This window comes from Mesoplodon densirostris, chromosome 2 (genome assembly GCF_025265405.1).
Source record: "Mesoplodon densirostris isolate mMesDen1 chromosome 2, mMesDen1 primary haplotype, whole genome shotgun sequence".
NCBI classification, from domain to species: domain Eukaryota; kingdom Metazoa; phylum Chordata; class Mammalia; order Artiodactyla; family Ziphiidae; genus Mesoplodon; species Mesoplodon densirostris.
Window position 1 is genome coordinate 149799399 of NC_082662.1, and position 21121 is coordinate 149820519.

At 37.9% G+C, this 21121-nt stretch overlaps 1 protein-coding gene across 7 annotated transcripts in view; it reads right to left on the reverse strand.

The window, feature by feature from the left end:
- The window catches only part of HMCN1 (hemicentin 1), a 755474-nt gene that overhangs the window by 242412 nt on the left and 491941 nt on the right, over nt 1-21121 (reverse strand). For 6 of the 7 annotated variants that reach the window (XR_009531210.1, XM_060091137.1, XM_060091136.1 and 3 more), the window contains 10 exons: nt 20368-20562; nt 17182-17277; nt 15866-15993; nt 14329-14473; nt 10536-10648; nt 8441-8600; nt 7419-7587; nt 4224-4351; nt 2029-2301; nt 945-1040 (listed from right to left, as the gene is read on the reverse strand). Coding sequence is in view for 6 of the 7 variants with exons in the window: in XM_060091137.1 (XP_059947120.1) it covers nt 945-1040; nt 2029-2301; nt 4224-4351; nt 7419-7587; nt 8441-8600; nt 10536-10648; nt 14329-14473; nt 15866-15993; nt 17182-17277; nt 20368-20562 (1503 nt within the window). In the remaining variant the exon portion in view is untranslated. The remainder of the gene's footprint in view (nt 1-944; nt 1041-2028; nt 2302-4223; nt 4352-7418; nt 7588-8440; nt 8601-10535; nt 10649-14328; nt 14474-15865; nt 15994-17181; nt 17278-20367; nt 20563-21121) is intronic. The other variant, XM_060091134.1, reaches the window with a different exon arrangement.

A 21121-nucleotide genomic window follows, 5' to 3' on the forward strand; every position in this document is an offset into this window, starting at 1 on the left:
CCTCCCTCCCCACTGGCTCTGGGAATAGTTACTGACAATTCTTTAGATATCTGAAAATCTTGTTAAAGTTATCTTTCTTTTAAGGCTGTTAAGAGATGCAAAATCTTGCTACAGTAACAGAGACAGTCTTAAGGACCTTCAACTGCCACTGTCTCCAGGGACAGGAGAGTTAAGAGTTACATGTGGGAGTACTAATGCTACCAGTGGCATGGAGCCCTCCAGGAGGTCACGGAAAGAATACTGCTTGGTCTTTGCCAGAACTGCTTACAGACTCATTTGAGTCATTGCAGATGAACGCATATGCGAAAGAAAGGATGTTCTTAACCATCTATTGGGCATCCAGAATAAGGTGATAGTGACAGTGTCTTTTTCACATCCTCTAGAGGAGAGAGAATAACAATCTCCTGCTAGGAAACATGGTGGGATAGAAAACCCAGAAATTCAGGGAGAGAAGGAGTTTGGACAAGCATCAGAGAACCAAGTTACAACCTGGCTCCAGAATCACCAGTAGAGGATAAATCTAGAAAGAGGTTTTTAGAAAAGAAGTATCTAGAACGAACAAGGGGATTGCCCTAATTTATACCCCTGACTGAGATAAATATGCCAAGTTTGAATAGCCCTATCTGTCACATTTTAAGGAGAATTCTTGTCAAAAATAGAATGAACTAAGGAGTAACAGGAAGAAGCATGAAAGACCTGGAAAACATGCTAGATAAGGCAAGTTTGAAAAAACAGAAGGTATTTCCAGTGAAGGAAATAAAACACCTGGGAGGGAAAAATACCTATTCAACCTAGTTGTTATTTGAAAGAGGGATTCGTTTCCATTATGCCCAAATGTTATAACGAGGACTGACAAGTAGAATTTTATGATGTTTGGGGTTCAATATAGAATTCTGGAAGCATACAACATTATGCCAATGCCCATGTGTCCGAGTATTACACACCTTTTGCAGGACATGGAAATGCAATGCGTTGATTGGCCACTCTTTCTTGGAATGGAGTGTTATATGGAGGCTCTAGATCTTCCAGCATAGGTGGTTCTGTTAGAAAAATAAATGCATTATCACAGGCTTTCCTTGGGCAATATCGAACTCTTCTGAGGCTAAGTATGACACCTGCTTCTCTATTCCTACCTTTGCAATGGTATTCTCTCTGACAGGAGTGCTTTTCCTCCTGATTGGACATGGCTGGTTCCTGCCAGTCAACAAGATTTCACTATAAATATTATCTCCTCAGAGAAGTCCTACATGATAATTCAAGCTAAAGTAGCCAACTGCTGGGAGCATCACCTTATTTTAATTTTCTACACAGCATGTCTCACGATCTGTATTTCTTGTTTATTTGCTTGCTTGCTCTCTGCCTACTTATAGAACCACTCACGAGAGCAGGTGTTTTACCTTTGTCACTATTTCCTCCTCACTGCCCAGATCATGACAGACGCCTGTCAGGAACTTGATAAACACTTGTTGCTTGAAGGAATAAAGATTCACCTTTTTTTTTTTCTGGCCATGACACGTGGCCTGTAGGTTCTTAGTTCCCTGACCAGATATTGAACCCATGCCCCTCTGCAGTGTAAGCTTGGAGCCCTAACCACTGGACCACCATGGAAGTCCCCAAGGATTAATATTTAAACCCTCAAAATAAGGCCTACATCATTACAGGGAACAGTGGACCTCGACTTCTAGGGATTAACATTGAGTGCAAATTACCACTATGAGGTAAATCCTACTCCAACCCACTCTGCCCACAATTTCTTCCAAACCAAAAATAGTGGGTGGGGCACTTATCTAGGATTGTTTCCACTGTCTGCATCATCCAGGGCAACTCCATTTTCAAAGGTAAACAGTTTTGTAATGTATAGTTTCATTTCTTTCTGGAATCATTCTCCTTTCAAAGTTAACTAGAGAGCCATAAAAGTTATATAGAAATCTTCTGAAAGTGATCCAAGACCATCCAAGACCATATATTCTGTGTAGACTCCAGGGTTTTTCCCCCACTGTACAAACATTTTCCTAGGCCAAAAATCACCTTGGACATGTAGCGTTATCTCCGTCTCATCACTGCCTGCTATGTTAGTAGCGACACATGTATATATGCCAGCATCAGAGAGCACAGCTTGGTCGATGCTGAATGTTCCGTCTGGATGACTAATATGCTGCAGTCCATCAGCCAACATGGCACTTCCACCTGTAAACCAGGTGATTACAGGAAGAGGTGACCCTTGAGCACTGCATGGAATGTCCACTCTTTGACCAACTTGGACCTTCATAACTGTAGGGCCACGCTGTATCTTTGGAGGCACTGGAAACAACAACTGAGTATTAATAACCCAAGTTTTAAAAAATTCCTCCTTTTCTCACTTTAAATGAGAGCTCCTCAACAAGAGGCAGCATGAGAAAGTGGAATAATCTCAGGATTTGGATCCAGGCTCAGGCCACGTAACTAGCTGTGTGATCTAGGGCAATTCAGTAAATTTCCTGAGGCCTGTTTCCTTGATAATCCAGGCAAAATAACCTCTTCAATACCAATACGATGCAAGGATTATGCGAAATAATGAATATAAAACTCCTCATTCCAAACTCGAGGAAAAGTAAGCATTTAATGATGTCAGATTTCTTATAATATATAAATAACTTAAGGTTTAAAGCCCTCTTAAATGGCAATCCAGTTAATTTCTATCATCTAAGTGAGTAAAACAAAAAGCATTTCTCTCCATGTATTCTTAGTTTTTGTTCTCTTTGTGGAAGGTTTAGCCAGACAGTACGAAATATTTCTAATAAAAGCTTTTGTTAATTTCAGAGAAAATAAAGATAAGGTCTCTATTATTTCCCTTTATCTACATTCCTTCAGAAATTTAAATGAGATAATTTATCAAAACACTGGCAAGTAGTATTGGGTTCCACATACAAGCATTATGAACTATAGAATCAAGTTGACTCCTAAGAATATGATTAGAATTTATGTACTTTACTTCCCTAACAAACCCCATTCCTCTGTCCTTTTGTTAAAACGTAATATTTAACCAGTATATTCTAAAGGTTTTCCCTTATAACAAACTTTTAAGTTTGATAGTACAGGCATACTTTATTTTATTTTATTGTGCTTTGCTTCATTGCACTTCACAGATCTTGCAATTTTTACAAATTGAAGTTTTATGGCAACCCTGCATTGTCAAATGATGGTTAGCACTTTTTAGCTATAAAGTATTTTTAAATTAAGGTATGTACATTATTTTAAAAGACATAATGCTATTGCACACTTAATGGACTACAGTACAGTGTAAGCATAACTTTTTTTTTTTTTTTTTTTTTTTTTTTGCGATACACGGGCCTCTCACTGTTGTGGCCTCTCCCGCTGCGGAGCACAGGCTCCAAGCATAACTTTCATAGGCACTGGGAAACCAAAAAATTTGTGTGACTTACTTTATTGCCATATTTGCCTTATTGAGATGCTCTGGAACTAAAACAGTAATATCTCCAAGATAAGCCTGTATTATTATCATCATTTTATGAAAGAGAAAATTAAATATAGAAGAGGGTAGGTAATATGTCTAATGCTAGTAAATGACAGAACTCTCATTGGATTTCATATCCCTCAGTCAAGAGGACACTACTGCAGTGACTGATCTGAGAGTGAAATCAGGTCAAAACTATTTGAGAAAATTTCTTCTGATATTCGAATGCATGGCTTACAGTATGCGCTCACTAAGCATGTGTTGAATGAATGAGTAATTATCAATAGATAGACTATGGCAAATTGAGAGAAGAAAGCAGACTACCTAGAGAGTTTTAAAGTAGTTAAAAAAAATCCCAGGAGCAGAATGTTTTCAGTAGCTGAGCTCTATAAACATTGAAAATGACCATTTATATGCTATTAAGTTCTTCCTTGAGCACTCACATTCACTTCAACAAAAAGCCACCGGTCTAAACACATTTTCTTTTTTTATGGTGTATCAACAATAGTCATAAGTGACTGTAGACATCTAGTAAAATTGAGATCCAAAATTTTAACACTGTGCATCTGAGGAAAAAGGGGAGAGTTGTTTACAGATGGCAGATAAAGATTTCAGAGTAAATGAAAGAAAATCACAAGTCTCAGATTTGAGAAAATTTTTCTATAATTACTCTCTATACAATTTGAGGTTAACTATCAAAGAAACTGGGACAATAGGTCTCCCCGTGGCCAGTATATGCCATAGCATATGCCTTCATTTCAAAACTTACCATGGACATTTAATCTAACAGACTGAGTCACGTTCCCAGCAATATTTGTGGCAACGCAAAGATACATCCCACTATCTGAAACGCGGGTCTCAGTGATCTTCATTGAACCAGAAGGAAGGAACGTGTGTCTAGAAGAAAGAAACCAGAGAGTAGACCATAAAGTATGAGGACTTAAATATCCCCTATGCAGCTACAATTCAATGTGAAATTACTACTCTGCAAGCTCTTTTTCAAACAATTCTCCCATCTATAATGTCATTTCTATACACCTTAAAAGTCAGGAATTTTCATAATTATCAAAATTGTCTTGTGTATTCTATATGATGTTCTTACAAATGCAAAATCAGTTTTCTTTTTTTTTTTTTTTTTTTTTTTTTTTTTTGCGGTATGCGGGCCTCTCACTGTTGTGGCCTCCCCCGCTGCGGAGCACAGGCTCCGGACGCGCAGGCTCCGGACGCGCAGGCCCAGCGGCCATGGCTCACGGGCCCAGCCGCTCCGCGGCACATGGGATCCTCCCAGACCGGGGCACGAACCCGTATCCCCTGCATCGGCAGGCGGACTCTCAACCACTTGCGCCACCAGGGAGGCCCTGAAATCAGTTTTCTTTTACACTTAAATCTAATGTAAGGGCCTGACATCGTCAAATAATTGTACATCTCTCTGCTTTGCTAAGTTGCAACTTTACAAAGCAAATGTACATTTTAATAAACTTTAAATATACTCTGAACACATTATTGCTTTTTTCTACAATGCTTCATTTAAAAGTTTAGTATCCTAAAGTAAAGGCAAAAAAAAGGTACATATGTAATTCTCAGATATATACTGAATATATTCCTCTTATGTAGTTAGGTAAACCAGATCTACATATAAAAATGTTATTATGTTAATTGTGCTAAAATAGCTTTAACAGGGAGGGGGTCAAATAGACCTACTTACTATCAAGACTCCTTATAAGCTAAGACAAATAAAGTGTGCTATGGGCCCAGAGACAGACAAATAGATAAACAGTTAAAGATGGGACCCCACTCTTCAAAAAAAAGACTTAAGCATGTATGAGAACTCAACATGTAATATGCAATAGCAGAGGTGATGTTACAAAAAGTCAGGAAAGGATTGACTATTCAAAAGTGGTGTTGGGCAAGCAGCTCTCCACATGGGAAAAATAAATAAATAAAATTAGAGCACTACCTAGTACTACACACAAAATAAAAATTCAGATGTATTAAAATCCAAAATGTGAAAACAAACTTAAAAATTGCAATAAAACATTGGAGTTCTGTTTATGATCTTCCTAAAGTACAAATCTAAAAAAATAATAGATTAACACCTTGAGCTACATAGAAATTTTTAAATTCTGTACAACCAGACACCATACATAAACCTGAAAGGCTAGGAGTAGACTGAGAGAAGATATTTTCAACACATACAACAAACAAAGGATTGTTATTGAGAACAAAAACCAAATTTCTACATTCAATAAGAAAAAGAGAAACAAGTCACCAAAACATTGCAGTAGGTTTAAAGAGGCAATTCACAGATAACACAAATGGCCAACAAACAAGGGAAAACATTCCAGGCTCACTAGAATTCAGTCACGTGAAAAGTAAGACAGTTGCAAGACACCAGTTCACATCCAGACGAATGGCAAAAAATTTTAAGTCAGTCAACATCACGCAGTGATTATAATGTGGCAAAAGGTACACCTATATTCTGTTGGTGGAAGGTAAATCAGGATTGCCCCTTCAGAAGGCAGTTAAGCAGTGTCTACAAAGCTGAAAAGAGTAATTCATTCTAACTAGAAATTGGGGTTCTAGGTACAAGTCACAAAGAAACATGCATATGCACACAAAGAGAGATATAAAAAGATATTCCCTGAAAATCCTTGTTTCTAAAACCAAAAAAAAAAAGAAAAGATGAAAATGTAGAAAGCCAAAACAAACAAGAACATGAATGTCCATACACAGGGAAATGTATAAATAAAATGTAGAATATGTATATGGTAGTTAAAATGAATAAACTGAATATATGTATAAAATGGATAAATGTTGACTCAATAAAGCAAGCAGTAGAATAATAATATAGAACATGTTTACCATGTTACCATGGTAAATTGAAAACAAGTACACAAAACAAAATTAAAAATAGAGAAAACAATATTCTATACTATTTAAGGATGTATGCATAGGATATACACCAAGTCTGTGTCAGTGTTTGTGCCCCTGGGAAGGGAGAAAAGAGATTATGACTGAGGAGGGGAACAATGAAACTTCAACTTTATCTGAAATATGGTATTTCTTCTATTCAAAAATATTCGAGGCAAATATTTTTTCAAAGAAATAGTAAAGTAGTTCTTAATTGTTTATTTTTTTTCTCACCAGTGGTAGGGAAACTACTGTGGCATGAATTTATAGCTTCATAACGATACATCAACAAGTCTAACAGACAAGAGCTAGAGACTATAATTCTTATTCCGCCAGTAACTTCTGGCATGATGTTGAGTTAAAACAGTAATTGCTACCATTCTTTGAGAACCAGAGACAGGATGTGGAATGTACATGATCTTATATCATCCTTTCAGGTATTATACCCATTTTATAAACAAGAAATCTGAGGTTCAAAGAGGCCCACTGAAAAAACTGCCAAAGTTTCAGGTAAGCTTTAAGTGGTGGAGGTAAATTAAAACTCACACCTGCATGGCAACAAAGGTTGCGCTCTTAAGGGCTCTGGCATTCTGCTTTCCACGTCACTTAGCCTAGCAAATATATTGTTTCAGTGGGCCTTTATCTGTATAAGGGTTTAAGTTCAATCAAGAAGATTTTTATAAAGTCATCTAATGAAAGTCAAATCCTAGATATTAGAGAATGTATTGTGTTTTATTGCTCCTCTGGGATTACTGGAATTTTATCATATGCACTTTGTGCTAACCAGAATCTACATACAAATCCACTCCATTTTCGTAACTACCTTGTAGAGTGCACCAGTGGGAAATTATGTCAAAGCTGGGTGTTAGCATTTCTGCTATTAAAGAATGACTTAGAAGGTATATATATTTTCTGTAGGCTCGAATGTACATGTACATTATCTCAAATTTAAAAGGTTTTTTTTTTTTTGAGACATTTGAAAACCTGAACAAGTACAGTCACCTGTCCCAAGAGATTATGTTTCACATGTTTCAATTCATCCCAGGTCCCCTACCTTGGAGAGAATGGCGAGATGAGCTGGGTTTCTTTGGCCCAGGTAATTATGGGTGGGGGTAAGCTCTTCACTTCACATGGAAGTGTCACCTCTACCCCTGCAAGGACTGAGATCTCAACAGGCTTATCCTGGGACAGTCCTCGTTGATCTCCGAACACTCTGGGCCTTACTAAAATAAACACAAGTTTTGAAAGGGAAACAGTACATTGAAAACAAAGCACATTTTAATTCACACTAAAATGTGGACTACTAATATTCTTCAGTAATTTGCAAAAAGATGCTTCTTGTTCCAAAGTCTCAGGACATATCTAAAGCTTGCCATGAACACACACTGTGAGAGCTTAATGGAAAATGACTAGAAAGTTTTCCTTTTTAGCTCCTTCTTTCAGAACACAATGCAGAGGTCAGCTGAAATGCCCTTTTAGAATCTAGCATCTGTAAAAGTAACCTCTCAAGGCAGAGCACTAAGTAAGACATAGCTGAGGTTTGGCTTTGTTAGGAGTTTTAACTAAGTGGTGTTTCTGTTTTGTTTTTTGTTTTTTTGCGGTACGCGGGCCTCTCACTGATGTGGCCTCTCCCGTTGCGGAGCACAGGCTCCGGACGCGCAGGCTCAGAGGCCATGGCTCACGGGCCTAGCTGCTCCGCGGCATGTGGGATCCTCCCGGACCGGGGCATGAACCTGTGTCCCCTGCATCGGCAGGCGGACCCTCAACCACTGCGCCACCAGGGAAGCCCCCTAAGTGGTGTTTCTAAAGAGGGTTGGGTGCCATAAGCACACTCCTTGGGAAAACACCATAAAATTTTTCCGAAAGGCTATACAATTCCTCTCCCTTTAAATCAGAATCTAAGTAGAGGAGATGTTGGTTGGCAGGAAAAATGCATTTTTGTACAAAACTATAAACTTGGAAGAGTAGTTCACTTTAGGGGTACAGCCCTCTAGTAACATTATTTGGGAGAGAAATGTGAGTTTTGGCACAGACAGACAGTGTCAAAGAAAAACATTCCTCCCCGAGGGCTCTCACCATAGACGGTCAGCTGCACTTTCCTTTTGGCGTAGCCGGCTGCATTGGTGGCGGTGCAGACGTACTCCCCGCTCTCCTCACCTCCAGGGGACACCACATATAGACTTCCGTCAGCCCCTGCGGAAAACTTAGCACTGCTGGTGGAAATCCGCTCACCTTTCTGCAAAACGACACAGGGCAAAAAGTGTTTTTTAAGATAATAAAGGAGTGACTTAATGTCTGGAAGAGGAAGAGAGGAAGAAAAAAATCTCTAAAGGGGAAAATGCTAGATTGAAAGAATGCTAATTTGAAGAAAGCTCTTTGTAAGAAAAATTAAACAAACAATGCAAAGGTGACATTTCTTCATAGCAAACTAGATCCCCTTCATTCCAAAGCTACTTAGAAGTGGAGGGGATGGGGCTTCCCTGGTGGCGCAGTGGTTGAGAGTCCGCCTGCCGATGCAGGGGACACGGGTTCGTGCCCCGGTCCGGGAGGATCCCACATGTCGCGGAGCGGCTGGGCCCGTGAGCCATGGCTGCTGAGCCTGTGCGTCCGGAGCCTGTGCTCCGCAACGGGAGAGGCCACAGCAGTGAGAGGCCCGCGTACCGCAAAAAAGAAAAAAAAAAGTGGAGGGGATGAGGTAGCAGCAGATGGGATGAGTGTTTATGCTAAGCCAGGTACCGCTTTGAGCACTTCACATGAATTAATTATGTTAATGCTCACAAAAATCTTATGAGTAGGAACTACCACAACCCCTGTTTTACAGATGACAGCATTAAATCTGGGGGCTTGGCAGAGTAACTTGGCCAGGGCCGAAGAGTCAGTCAGTGGTAGAACTGGAACTCAAACCCAGGCAGGCAGGCAGGCTTGGGGGCCTAAACGCTTAACTTCTGTGCATGATCCCAGCTCAAAGGCCATCCTGTAAAGAAGATTTCATTTTTATATTTCCCTAAAATGCATTAAACTTCTATTCAGTACCAGAGACTGGGCAGTTTGGGGGATCAGCTTCACCAACGTATTTTTGTGCTCAGGATGCAGAAACCTTAACCTTTCAAATTAATTTACGGATGTCAAAACCAACTTGTCTATATTTCAGAGATTCTTAGAAGTATAAAATTAGATGTTATGACAAAATACTTTGGTTGTGACCCTAAATATACAAACGCCATATTTCATTATTATGCCATCATTTTATATTACTTTCTCTCTACCAGATTTAATCTACAGAAATTATGCCATCTTCATGGCTGTTGAAAGATGGAAAGGACTTCCTCAGGAAATGGAAGAAGAAAGTCCTTTCCTCACTGCAAGAACATAAGGAAAAGCCAGACAACTTCACGACAGGGAAACTGAGGGGGATAAATGAGTTCATCTATGTGTCTTATTTTGGCTTCCAGAAGAGCAGAGTCCAAGATAAAGATTTGGAGTCAGGAAGTTTACTTGGAAAGTGATTCCCAGGGGCTTGAAGAGGACAGTTGGAAAGTGAGGCAAGAAGGAAGGAAAGCTAACAGAGGGTTTCACTGCCCTGGTTTCCTCCGTGGCTGGGCTTATAAGCTCAGTGTGCTCGGGGCCCTCTGAGAAACTATGTAGATGCACCCCAGAAGGATTTTTCTGATAGATGAGAAGTGGGACTTTTATATGGGACACCTCCCTCTCCCAGGATTTAATGTTCTTGTACTTCCTGACCACTCAGCAGGCTAAGTGGCCTTGTGGGGTTTTGGAGAAAGCCCTGAGTCCCCAAACTAGAGAGGTACATGCATGAAGAGTGACCCTGGCAGAGAGCATGGAGCAGTCCACCAGAGCTGAGCTTAAGTCAAAAGGGTTTAGGGGATGTGGCAGGGAGTAAAAAAGGATCTGCTACAACATGTGAAGTGCTTAGAAAAGTCCCCAGCACAAAGAATGTGCTGTATTAGTGTTCACTGTTGTGTTAATACTATTTAAGCATCAAGTAGTTGAATGCACTAAGGAGATTTTAAGGTCCCTTCTAAGAGGTATGACTGTATGGGTTTTCCTTTCTGTAAGGTTCTACGGTACAGTGACAAGTTCCATGTATGAAAATATTCAAATATTGTAGCAACACATATTATTAACAAACATCACTAGATACGTCATTTACCTTGGACCAGATGATAGATGGTTTGGGGATTCCACTTGCCTTGCATGGTAAAGTTACTGGAATGCCTTCAATGGTACTGAGTACCTGCTGTCCATGCTGAATGGTTGGCAGAACTGGAAAAGGAAGCAATATGCATAGTCTGAGCACCCGTCCTTCCATTAAGCCTCACAAGTTTAAAGTTGAACATTTTCAGGATATACGAATATTTCTAAAAATTAGCAAAGACAACCTTTTCTGTTAGAAATGTATGGCAATTTGTAAGGGAGAGTAATAAAGTAAATAAAATAGTTGCAATCTGAAGAATTTAATAAAAAGTTAAAATCAAGAAGTAAATTAAGTTGATTTTCCTAACAAAAATGAGAGGACTGAAGGTAATCGTATTCTCAGGAAATTCAAGCTAGAACTACGTCCTAAGAGTTACACACTTAACATATCTTACACCATTCTCCATTACCCCATTAAGCTGCAGTGCGCTGACTTAACCTCACCTCCAGAGAAATGGACTGTTTAACCACTACAGATTAAATACCTGTCTATACACAAGAATCACTTAGCAAGCTACTAAATTTAACTTCGAAAATAGAATCTATTTTCGTAAAAGGAATTCAAAAGTAAAGCTTGAAAGGCCTCAGGAGTTTACATTTAAAAGTCTAAAATACAAGATTCTAAGTCTATATATATATGTGTGTGTGTATATATATATATATATATATATATATATATATATAATTTTTTTTGGCAGTACACAGGCCTCTCACTGCTGTGGCCTCTCCTGTTGCGGAGCACAGGCTCTGGATGCGCAGGCTCAGTGGCCATGGCTTACGGTCCTAGCCGCTCTGCGGCATGTGGGATCTTTCTGGACCAGGGCACGAACCCGTGTCCCCTGCATCGGCAGGCGGACTCTCAACCACTGTGCCACCAGGGAAGCCCAGTCAATATTTTTCACTAAGAATGCATACCTTTTGACTTTAGAAAGCAACTAAAGAACTGACATTATATGATTGGAAGCAAAAGGAAAGGGAAGACTTCATCATTCTATTCTGTATATATCTGTTTATCATAACCAGCTTGCATACAAAAAATTATCAATACTCAATGTTCTCAAAATAAAGAATTTGATTAAAGAAGCTCCCAGGGACTTCCCTGGTGGTCCAATGTTAAAGAATCTGCCTTCCAATGCAGGGAACGCTGGTTCCATCCCTGATCAGGGAACTAAGATCCCACATACCGCAGGGCAACTAAGCCCATGTGCCACAACTACTGAGCCCGGGTGCCTTCAACTAGAGAGAAGCCTGTGTGCCACGAACTACAGAGCCCATGCATTCTGGAACCCACGTGCCACAACTAGAGAAGAGAAAACCTGCACACCACCACCAGAGAGAAGCCCGTGCTCCACAATGAATAGACTGTGCACTGCAACAAAAGATCCCACATGCCTCAACGAGGATACTGCATGCCGCAACTAAGACCCGACGCAGCCAAAAAAATAAAATAAATAATAAATAATAAATCTTAAAAAAAAAAAAGCTCCCATACGTGAAAGTACCTAACACAGCACAAGGAACATAATAAAAGCCCAATATATACCAGGAATTTCCTTTCCTTCCCCCAGAAAGATGAGACTGGAGCTGTTCCCTAGAGCTCAAGCACTCACTGTGGCTCTTGTTTTTAAGTCAAATTTCTCTAGAATTATCCCAGCTACCCTGGAGTAGAAGTTTGCCAGAACAAGAGAAACCAGAGACCTCAGTGCAAAAGCTTCCTTTTGAAAGGCTTAGATGAGCTTTGCTACATCCTTGTACTTTCCTAAGGCTGGGATTATTCTTTAGATCATATCTTCTTAAAGAATTGGTAGTAAATTCCCAGCCCTAGACAAGAATGTCAGGCTACTCTCTAAAGCGAGAAATTTAATTTCCAGAATCATCATGGAACAGTCAACTTTCAACTTTGCTGTCGTATGGCAACATGGAATAAGCCATTTTCTTAAATGCATATTCAGTTTGACAGCTATAAAGGCAAGTGGCAAATTTAGGCAACGGTTTTCAAATCTGATGACATTTGAGTATGGAAGAGTTTTTCTTTCCAGATTGTCAATCTATGTAAGTCAACATGACAATTAAATAGTTTGTCATTTTAATTTGCACTTATATGTGCATTTGTTAATTCAATTCTTCTAAGAATTCACTGACAGCCTTTGATTTACAATGTTGTGTTAATTTCTACTGTACAGCAAAGTGACTCAGTTATACATATATATATATACATTCTTTTTTTATATTCTTTTCCATTATGGTTTATCTCAGGATATAATAAATACTCTTAAAAATGGAGAGGCAGACTGATGAAATTAACATAAATACAGAGGTATACAGAATTTGTGATACTGCGTCACATCCAACTCAAAGGCAAATCTGTCCTCTAAACAGCTGTTTGGTTTAGTTCATGTCAAATGCTGGGTTAATTTTTCTTAATCTTATTAACTGAATCAGTTACTCATTTTGGCCTAAGATGGATGAAACGATGTTGTGAAATGACCTTTTAACTTTTAATTGTTAAAATTTTTTGCATCTTGATAAACCACATCATTTGTTTGTCTGTCTTCTCCATACTCCTCGGATCTGGCAGACATCACAACTAATCACGTCACTCTTTCACCCAAATGAAAATTTATATCAGAATTCTTCTCAACACAATATTCTAGGCAGTTGCTAGATGCTAAAAGGAGATGACATGAATGCATTTCTACCGTATATTCTCAAACTGGTCCATAAGCACCCTCTGCAAAATGTATGGACTGATCTTCTTTAAAAAATAGTTAAACACAACTATACCCAATTTGACATTATGTATTTACTCAACTAATTTAATGTTACTTTGGTATTTCTTCAAGAATATCTCACATAACGTTGGCGGAGATTGGTACAAGATTGGTATAAGATTGAAAGAGGTGGAAGAGGCTATTTACAATGAGAAGCACACATTAAAAAGAAGATGGCCTGTATCCACTGAAAATTTCAACGGAACAAGCAAAATTTGGAAATTACTGGATTCTCCAATCCAGGCCCTAAAAAAGACTAAATCAACTACTAAAAATAAATGTTCTGTTCTACTTTCATCCCTGTACACAGAGCTAGTTTTTAATACAACACTTTAAAAAGCAAATGTTGCAAAGTCTTTAAAGGAGATACACAAAAAAAGTTACGACAATTTCTTAAGCTATGAAGCTGTTATTTATTGAGATGTAAAAAGCTGGTAACGGTTACTCATGAATGGAAAAAAGATAGTTTCTGGACTTTTAAATTTGTGACCTTTAAGTTATTTAACACGCAAAAAGATTGTTTGGAGCACATGAAATGGCCTTTAGAAAAGTTTAGGTCATTTCTAGCAAACACACAAAGGGGTCATTACTAAGAATATGCTTGTTGCACAATCCGAGAAGAAGAGGCAATTTGGATGGTACAGTAAGTTCAGCTTTCCTGAAATTAAAATGTACTTTTAAACATAACTCTTTGAGAGCTGAGTTCACTTTTATCAATTAAGAAACCACTTACAAAAGCCTTTGGAGAGACTCAGCGAGTGACTCCCAATAATGTCTTTTTGTATATACAGAAAAGGGAAATCTGGAAACTGGCTAAACAATGTAAATACTGTTCAAGAAATAAGGCTTTTTGTTAAGAATAACAATTAGGGAAGATATCTGCTTCTTCTAACTAGAAGAACAGAGTTATTTGACTTAAAGATATGAACCCAGCTTTGAACATGTTTTGAAAAGAATTATGATGGGTGCGCCTCTTACCATGCACATCCACAGTGGTAGTTTTGCTAATGGTTCCAGCAACATTACTGGCCACACAAGTATACTCGCCCCCGTCCTGCAGCCGAGCTCTTTCAACATGGAGACTCCCGTCACTGCGTACAGTGATGTAAGGATTTTGGACCAACTTGAAGGAAAAAAAGTCATTTTTAATTAAACAGGCAATATTGTGTAAGCCCAAACCAGATCTGCTTTCTTCTCCAACTGGGTTATTAAATGTGTTATAAAATAACAAAATATTTTAACACCCTTAAGTGAAAAATGATGAGCATAAAATGTTACCAAGAGTAGCATCAATTGTATGTCACTGTGATATACCACCAAAAATTCTACCCACTAACATCTGTCAGAATTATGCACATATTGGAAAGGGAAAGAAATAGAGAAACACTAATTCCCTGTTTCTGTAATTGTTGTTATCATGAAGGACCCAAATTTCACTTTTACTTTTGGCTTAATTTGTTCTTTTTCAAGAAGGCTTTACTACCACTTGTAAGCCATTTGACATTTTCATTCTGGCAAACAGGCATCATCCAAGCTGAGAGAATGTGACTTAATCTCAACATGCACCCTTTTCAGTGACAGATACAAATAATATTAGAGGGCAATGTACGATATAGGAACTACATGAGAGAAGGCTGACAACGGTTTCTGTTAAGAATCATCACCTCTAACTCTGTAACATTTATGCATTTTGTTCAATCATAGGGTACTTTAGTGCTCAAACAGTATAATCCTATGTTATAAGGGCATTTATTATTGAGTGAGGTGCACTCATTTTTCTCAGGTTTTTATGCAAATACGAACAATTTTACATCTTATCCCATGGGGTCAATTCACTTTTAATTGGTACTTCAATAAGGGAGTAAGTCTAAATACTCTGGAAAATGGAAGGAAAAATGCTCTGGACTAGGTGAAAATTTATTGCCATAGACAGCATGTTTACAGAATAATTCCTTACAACTGTGAAAATTTTTCACATTCCTTCATAATCAAAAGTTATGCATTGAAAAACAATGATACAAAATAGATCCACATTTTAAAATAGTTCACAATAAAAGAATGTTTGACGATAACAATAAAGATTAATATATAAAATGAAACAATGTTATGAGAATATTAACATTTTATTATGTCCTGCAAAGAAGGATATAAAATATTTAAATCCTGTGGAAAAAAACTTCATACTTGCTTCAGTTATTACATATTCTGAAGAGAGTTTACTAGTTACAAAATTATAAAAATTACACCATTGACTATTTCTCCATCATATTAATTTCAAAATAATATGAACTGCATAAACATGTTAATACTGAAGAAAAGTTTTGGTACACTTAAAAAATATATGTTTGGTGGGGCAGAAAAAAAAGAAAAAAAAATATATATATATGTTTGTATATTTATTACATTAAAATTTCAATGTTTGGAATCCATTGCCCCTTACACAAGAGGCAATATATGAATATGAATTCATATTACACAAGAGGAATATGAATACATGGACTTAAAATGTTCTTACCATGGCTGAGTTCTTAATCCACCGACGTTCTGGAATGGGATTTCCAGCCAATAGAACACAAGGCAAAGTCAGCTGCTGTCCTTCAATTACACTGGTCACTGAAGGGCTGATTCCAATGAGTGGAGCAACTAAATCAGAGAGAGAACACGGGCACTGTCAATACTATTTCATCCAAAGGAAGGCAAACTCTTTTATAGGCAAAGATGACTACTAATTATGCTATTGGAAATTGAGTTTTCAAGAACAAGATTTTTAAATGTACATGGGTATGAACTGGAAGATAGAGGTACAGGACCCTTCTAAGCAGAGGGAATGGGAAGAGGACAGGTAATAGCAAAGAAGTAGAGAAAGTAAAAAAGAATAAGTCTATGGCATGAAAGGGCAGAAAAGTCAAGCCAAGAAATGTGCAATGTATTCAAATGGAGAGTGACTGAAAGCATTGATAAATAGAAGAGTGGAATCATCAGAACCATTTTCAGGAAATATCAATCTGAGAACTTACCGGATAAGGGAAAATTGGAAGGGATGAGATTAGTGAGGAGGCTGTCATAACAGCTCAGGCAAGTAAAATGAGGTGGACTCTTAGATGGAAATCAGGGAAGTAATTCAACATAAGTCAAAGCAAAATCTCTAAGAGAGTCTTCTTGGAAAATTTAAATATACGTAGATGAATTAAGGGAGATACATAAAGAAAATTTTATAGAAGTGTATTAATGAGATTTAAAAATCACAACAAATGATGTAATAATTTAAACAGTGTAGGACTAGTGCATAAATAGAATTCCAAGGAATAGACATAAGATTATAAATTTAGCATGTGACCAAATGGGTATTTTACTCAGTGGGAAGACAACATGTAATAAAAATATTAAAACAAATGTCTTACTACTTGGAAATAATGGATATTATATTCTTACTTCATATCATACACAGAAATAATTTCATGTGGACTAAAATAATAAGTGTAAAGAAAAGAACTAGAAAAGCACACCACCACAACATGTGTGTGTGTGTTGTGTGTGTGTGTGTGTGTGTGTGTGTGTGTACTCATACTTAAGACTTAAATGAATTTATTCAATTGACCTTCATTTCTTCAAATGAAAGATAAGGAGCTTGAAGAGGATAATCTCTATTTCCAGTTCTAACATCATGAAATATGAAATAGGGTGGGGAGAAGGAAGGCTAATGTAGTAATCAGATGTTTACCTGTTTTTTGTTTGTTTGGTTGTTTTTAATGGTACAGGCAAGAGATGAGATACTAAGAGGAGTCTGATGTTTTCAAAAAATGTGGTGTCTAAGTACTTAAATGATCTTACCAAGTCCTGTCACTGTCACTGTTGCCTGGGACTGGATCTTTCCAAACTGGTTTTCAGCTTCACAGATATATGTTCCTTTATCACTTGCCCATAAGTCTAAAAAGAAGAGATTATTTACTCATTCAACATCATCTGTGGAGCATTAACTATGTGCCAGGCACTGTGCTTGTGGTCAGGTAGTTCCCATTCTAGGGGAGGAGACATACCTTGAAAGCAACAATCATACCACAGTGTGATGACTGCTCTAATTTGAGCTTCAGACAATGTGCTTTGGGGGCACAGAGACAGAAGTGACTGAGGGCACAAGGAGGAGTTCGGGAAGGATTCACATAGGAGGTAATACCTAAGCTGTACCTGAAACTGTAGGTAGAACAGAGGAAGGGCAGTCCAAACCTAATGGGCTGCAAAGACAAGAGCATGACTTGAAAAATCATGGTCTGTTCAAAGAATGGAAAGCTGCAGTACTGCCCTGGGGGCGTTTGGAGGTTTGCAGGGGCGATTGCTTTCATTGGTCCAATGATCAGGGGAGTCTACTGGCAAAAACTAGGGAGACAATGCACGGGGGAGATTCACGAAAGGAACAATATCCCAAGTTCACCAACACTTTTGAAGACCCCAATGGAAATTCATGGATGTGATGACTTTGTTTATAATTATTTGAGCCTACAACCTAATTCTGTATAAGTGGAAGAAAGAAAGAACTCTTGCAAGAATTGCCCGCCATTTCAGAAAATCACTTCACCAGCCCAGAGTTTTTGAGTCATCAATCCCATATTCCTGTACCAGTCTACATTTTAGCTCTCAAATTCATGGTGATATACATAACGTGTATGCATATTGTAATGAGCATTGTCAGAGCATTTATCTATTTAAATACTTTTTTGTTGTTGTTGTGGTACGCAGGCCTCTCACTGCTGTGCCTCTCCCGTTGCGGAGCACAGGCTCCGGACGTGCAGGCCCAGCGGCCACGGCTCAAGGGCCCAGCCGCTCCGCGGCATGTGGGATCCTCCCGGACCGGGGCACGAACCCGTGTCCCCTGCATCGGCAGGCAGACTCCCAACCACTGAGCCACCAGGGAAGCCCTAAATACATATTATTTTAATAAAAATTACTTTCCTTTGCTTTCCTTTGTACTACATGTTGCATGTTAAAATAATTTTTATTATGTAGGTTGATGAAATACATAGAATTTTCAGAATAATAAAAAGGATATTTATAAAATATTTAAAATTAAAGAGTGTGTTGGGGATTAGGATGAGGATCGCTGGGTTACAGGCTGTGTGGGCATAGTCAGGAGCCTGAAGATGAAGAGGTAGCCTGGTGCCTTATAAAACAGTAAAGTTTTATCTTATGAGCAACTGGGGAGTCAAGAGAAGATTTTTAAATAGGGGATTGATCGTCACCTTTGCAACTATCTTAACTAAAACAGGCACAGTTTAATCTATTGATAAGACGTTGGCAGAGAAAAACACAGCTTTCCATTATGAATAGTTCCATACTATCCCAAATAAAGAGCAGTGACCAAGTTTCTACTCTGTTAACCACATGCATATAACTGCAGAATTGCATCTGGTAAGCACAGACAGTGTTCACTCTCAAAATTAGCAAACATTCATTTGCCAAGGAAAGCTCAGCAAATCACCTGGTTAATAAGTTATACATTGTTTCTAACCAAGATAGTCTCCACACTATCAACTTGGGCTAATTTCTGTAGAAATACAAAATACTAGTGAGAGCTAAGTTTCTCATCACTAGTTTCCTTTTAGATGATTTAATTTGAACAACTGGGCAACCATCGGTGAAAACACTGCCCTCCTTTATTCTTACTTTTCTTTCATTTCCGCTAACTGATTTGTTTTCAGGAATCATTTGTTTCCCTCTGGGTTGTTTCTCATCACCATCATCACCCTACCTATATGATCCTCCCCTTTCTTCCCTCCCGCTCTTGTCTCCTCATATCCTGCAGGGGGAGCTGTTCTAAAACAGTATTTTCACATGCCTTTTCATGCCTATGAAGCTTGGGGGTCTATTTTCTACCTCACCAACTACATTTCTTCACCTGCACGTTTCAGTTCCTGCACAATCTGACCCAATCTAATGAGTAATTCTGGTAGGTACTTTTGTGACCATCCACTCAGACAGTAGATTGTAAAATACCTGAGTGAGGAACCCCATATTTGACTTCTGTCTTCACCTAGCACAGAGCTGTAAGCACTTGTAATTAGACAGTTTAATTTGTATTGAAAGTTTAAGTGGCCAATGTATATTTAATATTGTTAATAAACATGAAAATCACTTATTGGGGGCTTTCTACAAAATACCCTAAAAATGCAATTTTATTAAAAAAATCAATTAATCATCTAAATGTTTTTACTCCTCTGGTGCCAGTATCCAAATATTCTTAACAATATTTGAAAAAGTACTAAGTGTTTACAAATATCTGAATGCTTAACAGCTTACAGGTAAAAGTGTGGGATGGGCTTCCCTGGTGGCGGAGTGGTTGAGAGTCCGCCTGCCGATGCAGGGGATGCGGGTCCGTGCCCTGGTCCGGGAAGATCCCACATGCCGCGGAGAGGCTGGGTCTGTGAGCCATGGCCGCTAAGCCTGCGCGTCCAGAGCCGTGCTCCGCAACGGGAGAGGCCACAGCAGTGAGAGGCCCACGTACCGCCAAAAAAAAAAAAAAAAGTTTGGGATGATGGCATATTTGACTTTTTAAAAAATGTTTTGCTCCAGATAGATATAGCTTTTAATCAAAAAATTTTGATAGTGTATAGTGTCCCTATGCATGTGGTTATGTATTCTTGGCCCAAAATAATTAACATTAACTAACTACTAGTAATATTTTACCTTTCTATACAACAGGTGGTACAAGAGTCAATAAAATGTGATTGCTTATCCACCTACAGGCCCAGGAGACTCTATTTGCAATAAGAAACAGTGAGATATGAAGAAGTCATATTGCTTCATAAATCTATATGATATAGTAATGACATAAAATTGAATAAAATGTTATTCATTTATGACAATTCCCAGATATGAATTCAGTATTATTTTAAAATGAAATGCAACAAACACAAAATATGTTGGCACGATTAGTTCACTATTTTAAACATAGCAACACCTATGTATAAAAAATGTATAATTTATATGTATATATTTGTATAAAATATATTTCCTTTAACCTACTTGAAATAAAGAGAGCTCCTGTTCTTAGTTGGCTGATGGAACTCACTGAAAAAGGTCTTGAGTAGATGGGCATGTTGTCTAATCTTCGCCATTTAATCTTTGGTTCTGGATAACCCTGGACATAGCAAGGTAATGTCACATTTGAGCCAATTTCCATAGACACATCAGCAGGTTCTTGTATAAAAACTGGAGGTGCTGGAAGATATTTAGAATGAAAAAAAGTGGTCATTGGTATAGTATACATGTGCATTAAATATAAAATAATTATTAAACTATCAACAGATTGAATTCAAATCAAATCATGGTTCATATAATATTATAAATATATGCTTTAAGTATTCCTGTCTGCTATTGAAATAGATTTTTTAAATAAATGAATAGAGGAACAAAGAAGTTCAACTATTTCCTTAAAGTGATACAATGGAAAGGGTGGGAATTTAAATCAAGATTTCCTTAACTAAAGAGAATCTTTCATTTTTGGAATTTGTTTTCAATTTTAGTTTATGCCATACTCCTCAAAACTTAAAATTTTCTTACAAATAAGTCTGCCTTGCAATGAAATATTTTAAACACTTTCCAAAACTTACTTCTTTAGGCTGAATTTTTAAATAAACTAATTATATCAGAGTTCATTCTTCAATAGATCACCATATAACAAGGTAACAGTATTTAATCTTAAATTATATTCTTGGTGTATATCACATTCTTGCTTCTCAGTATCTTTCACATTTTTTTTGCATTTTTGAGTTAAAGA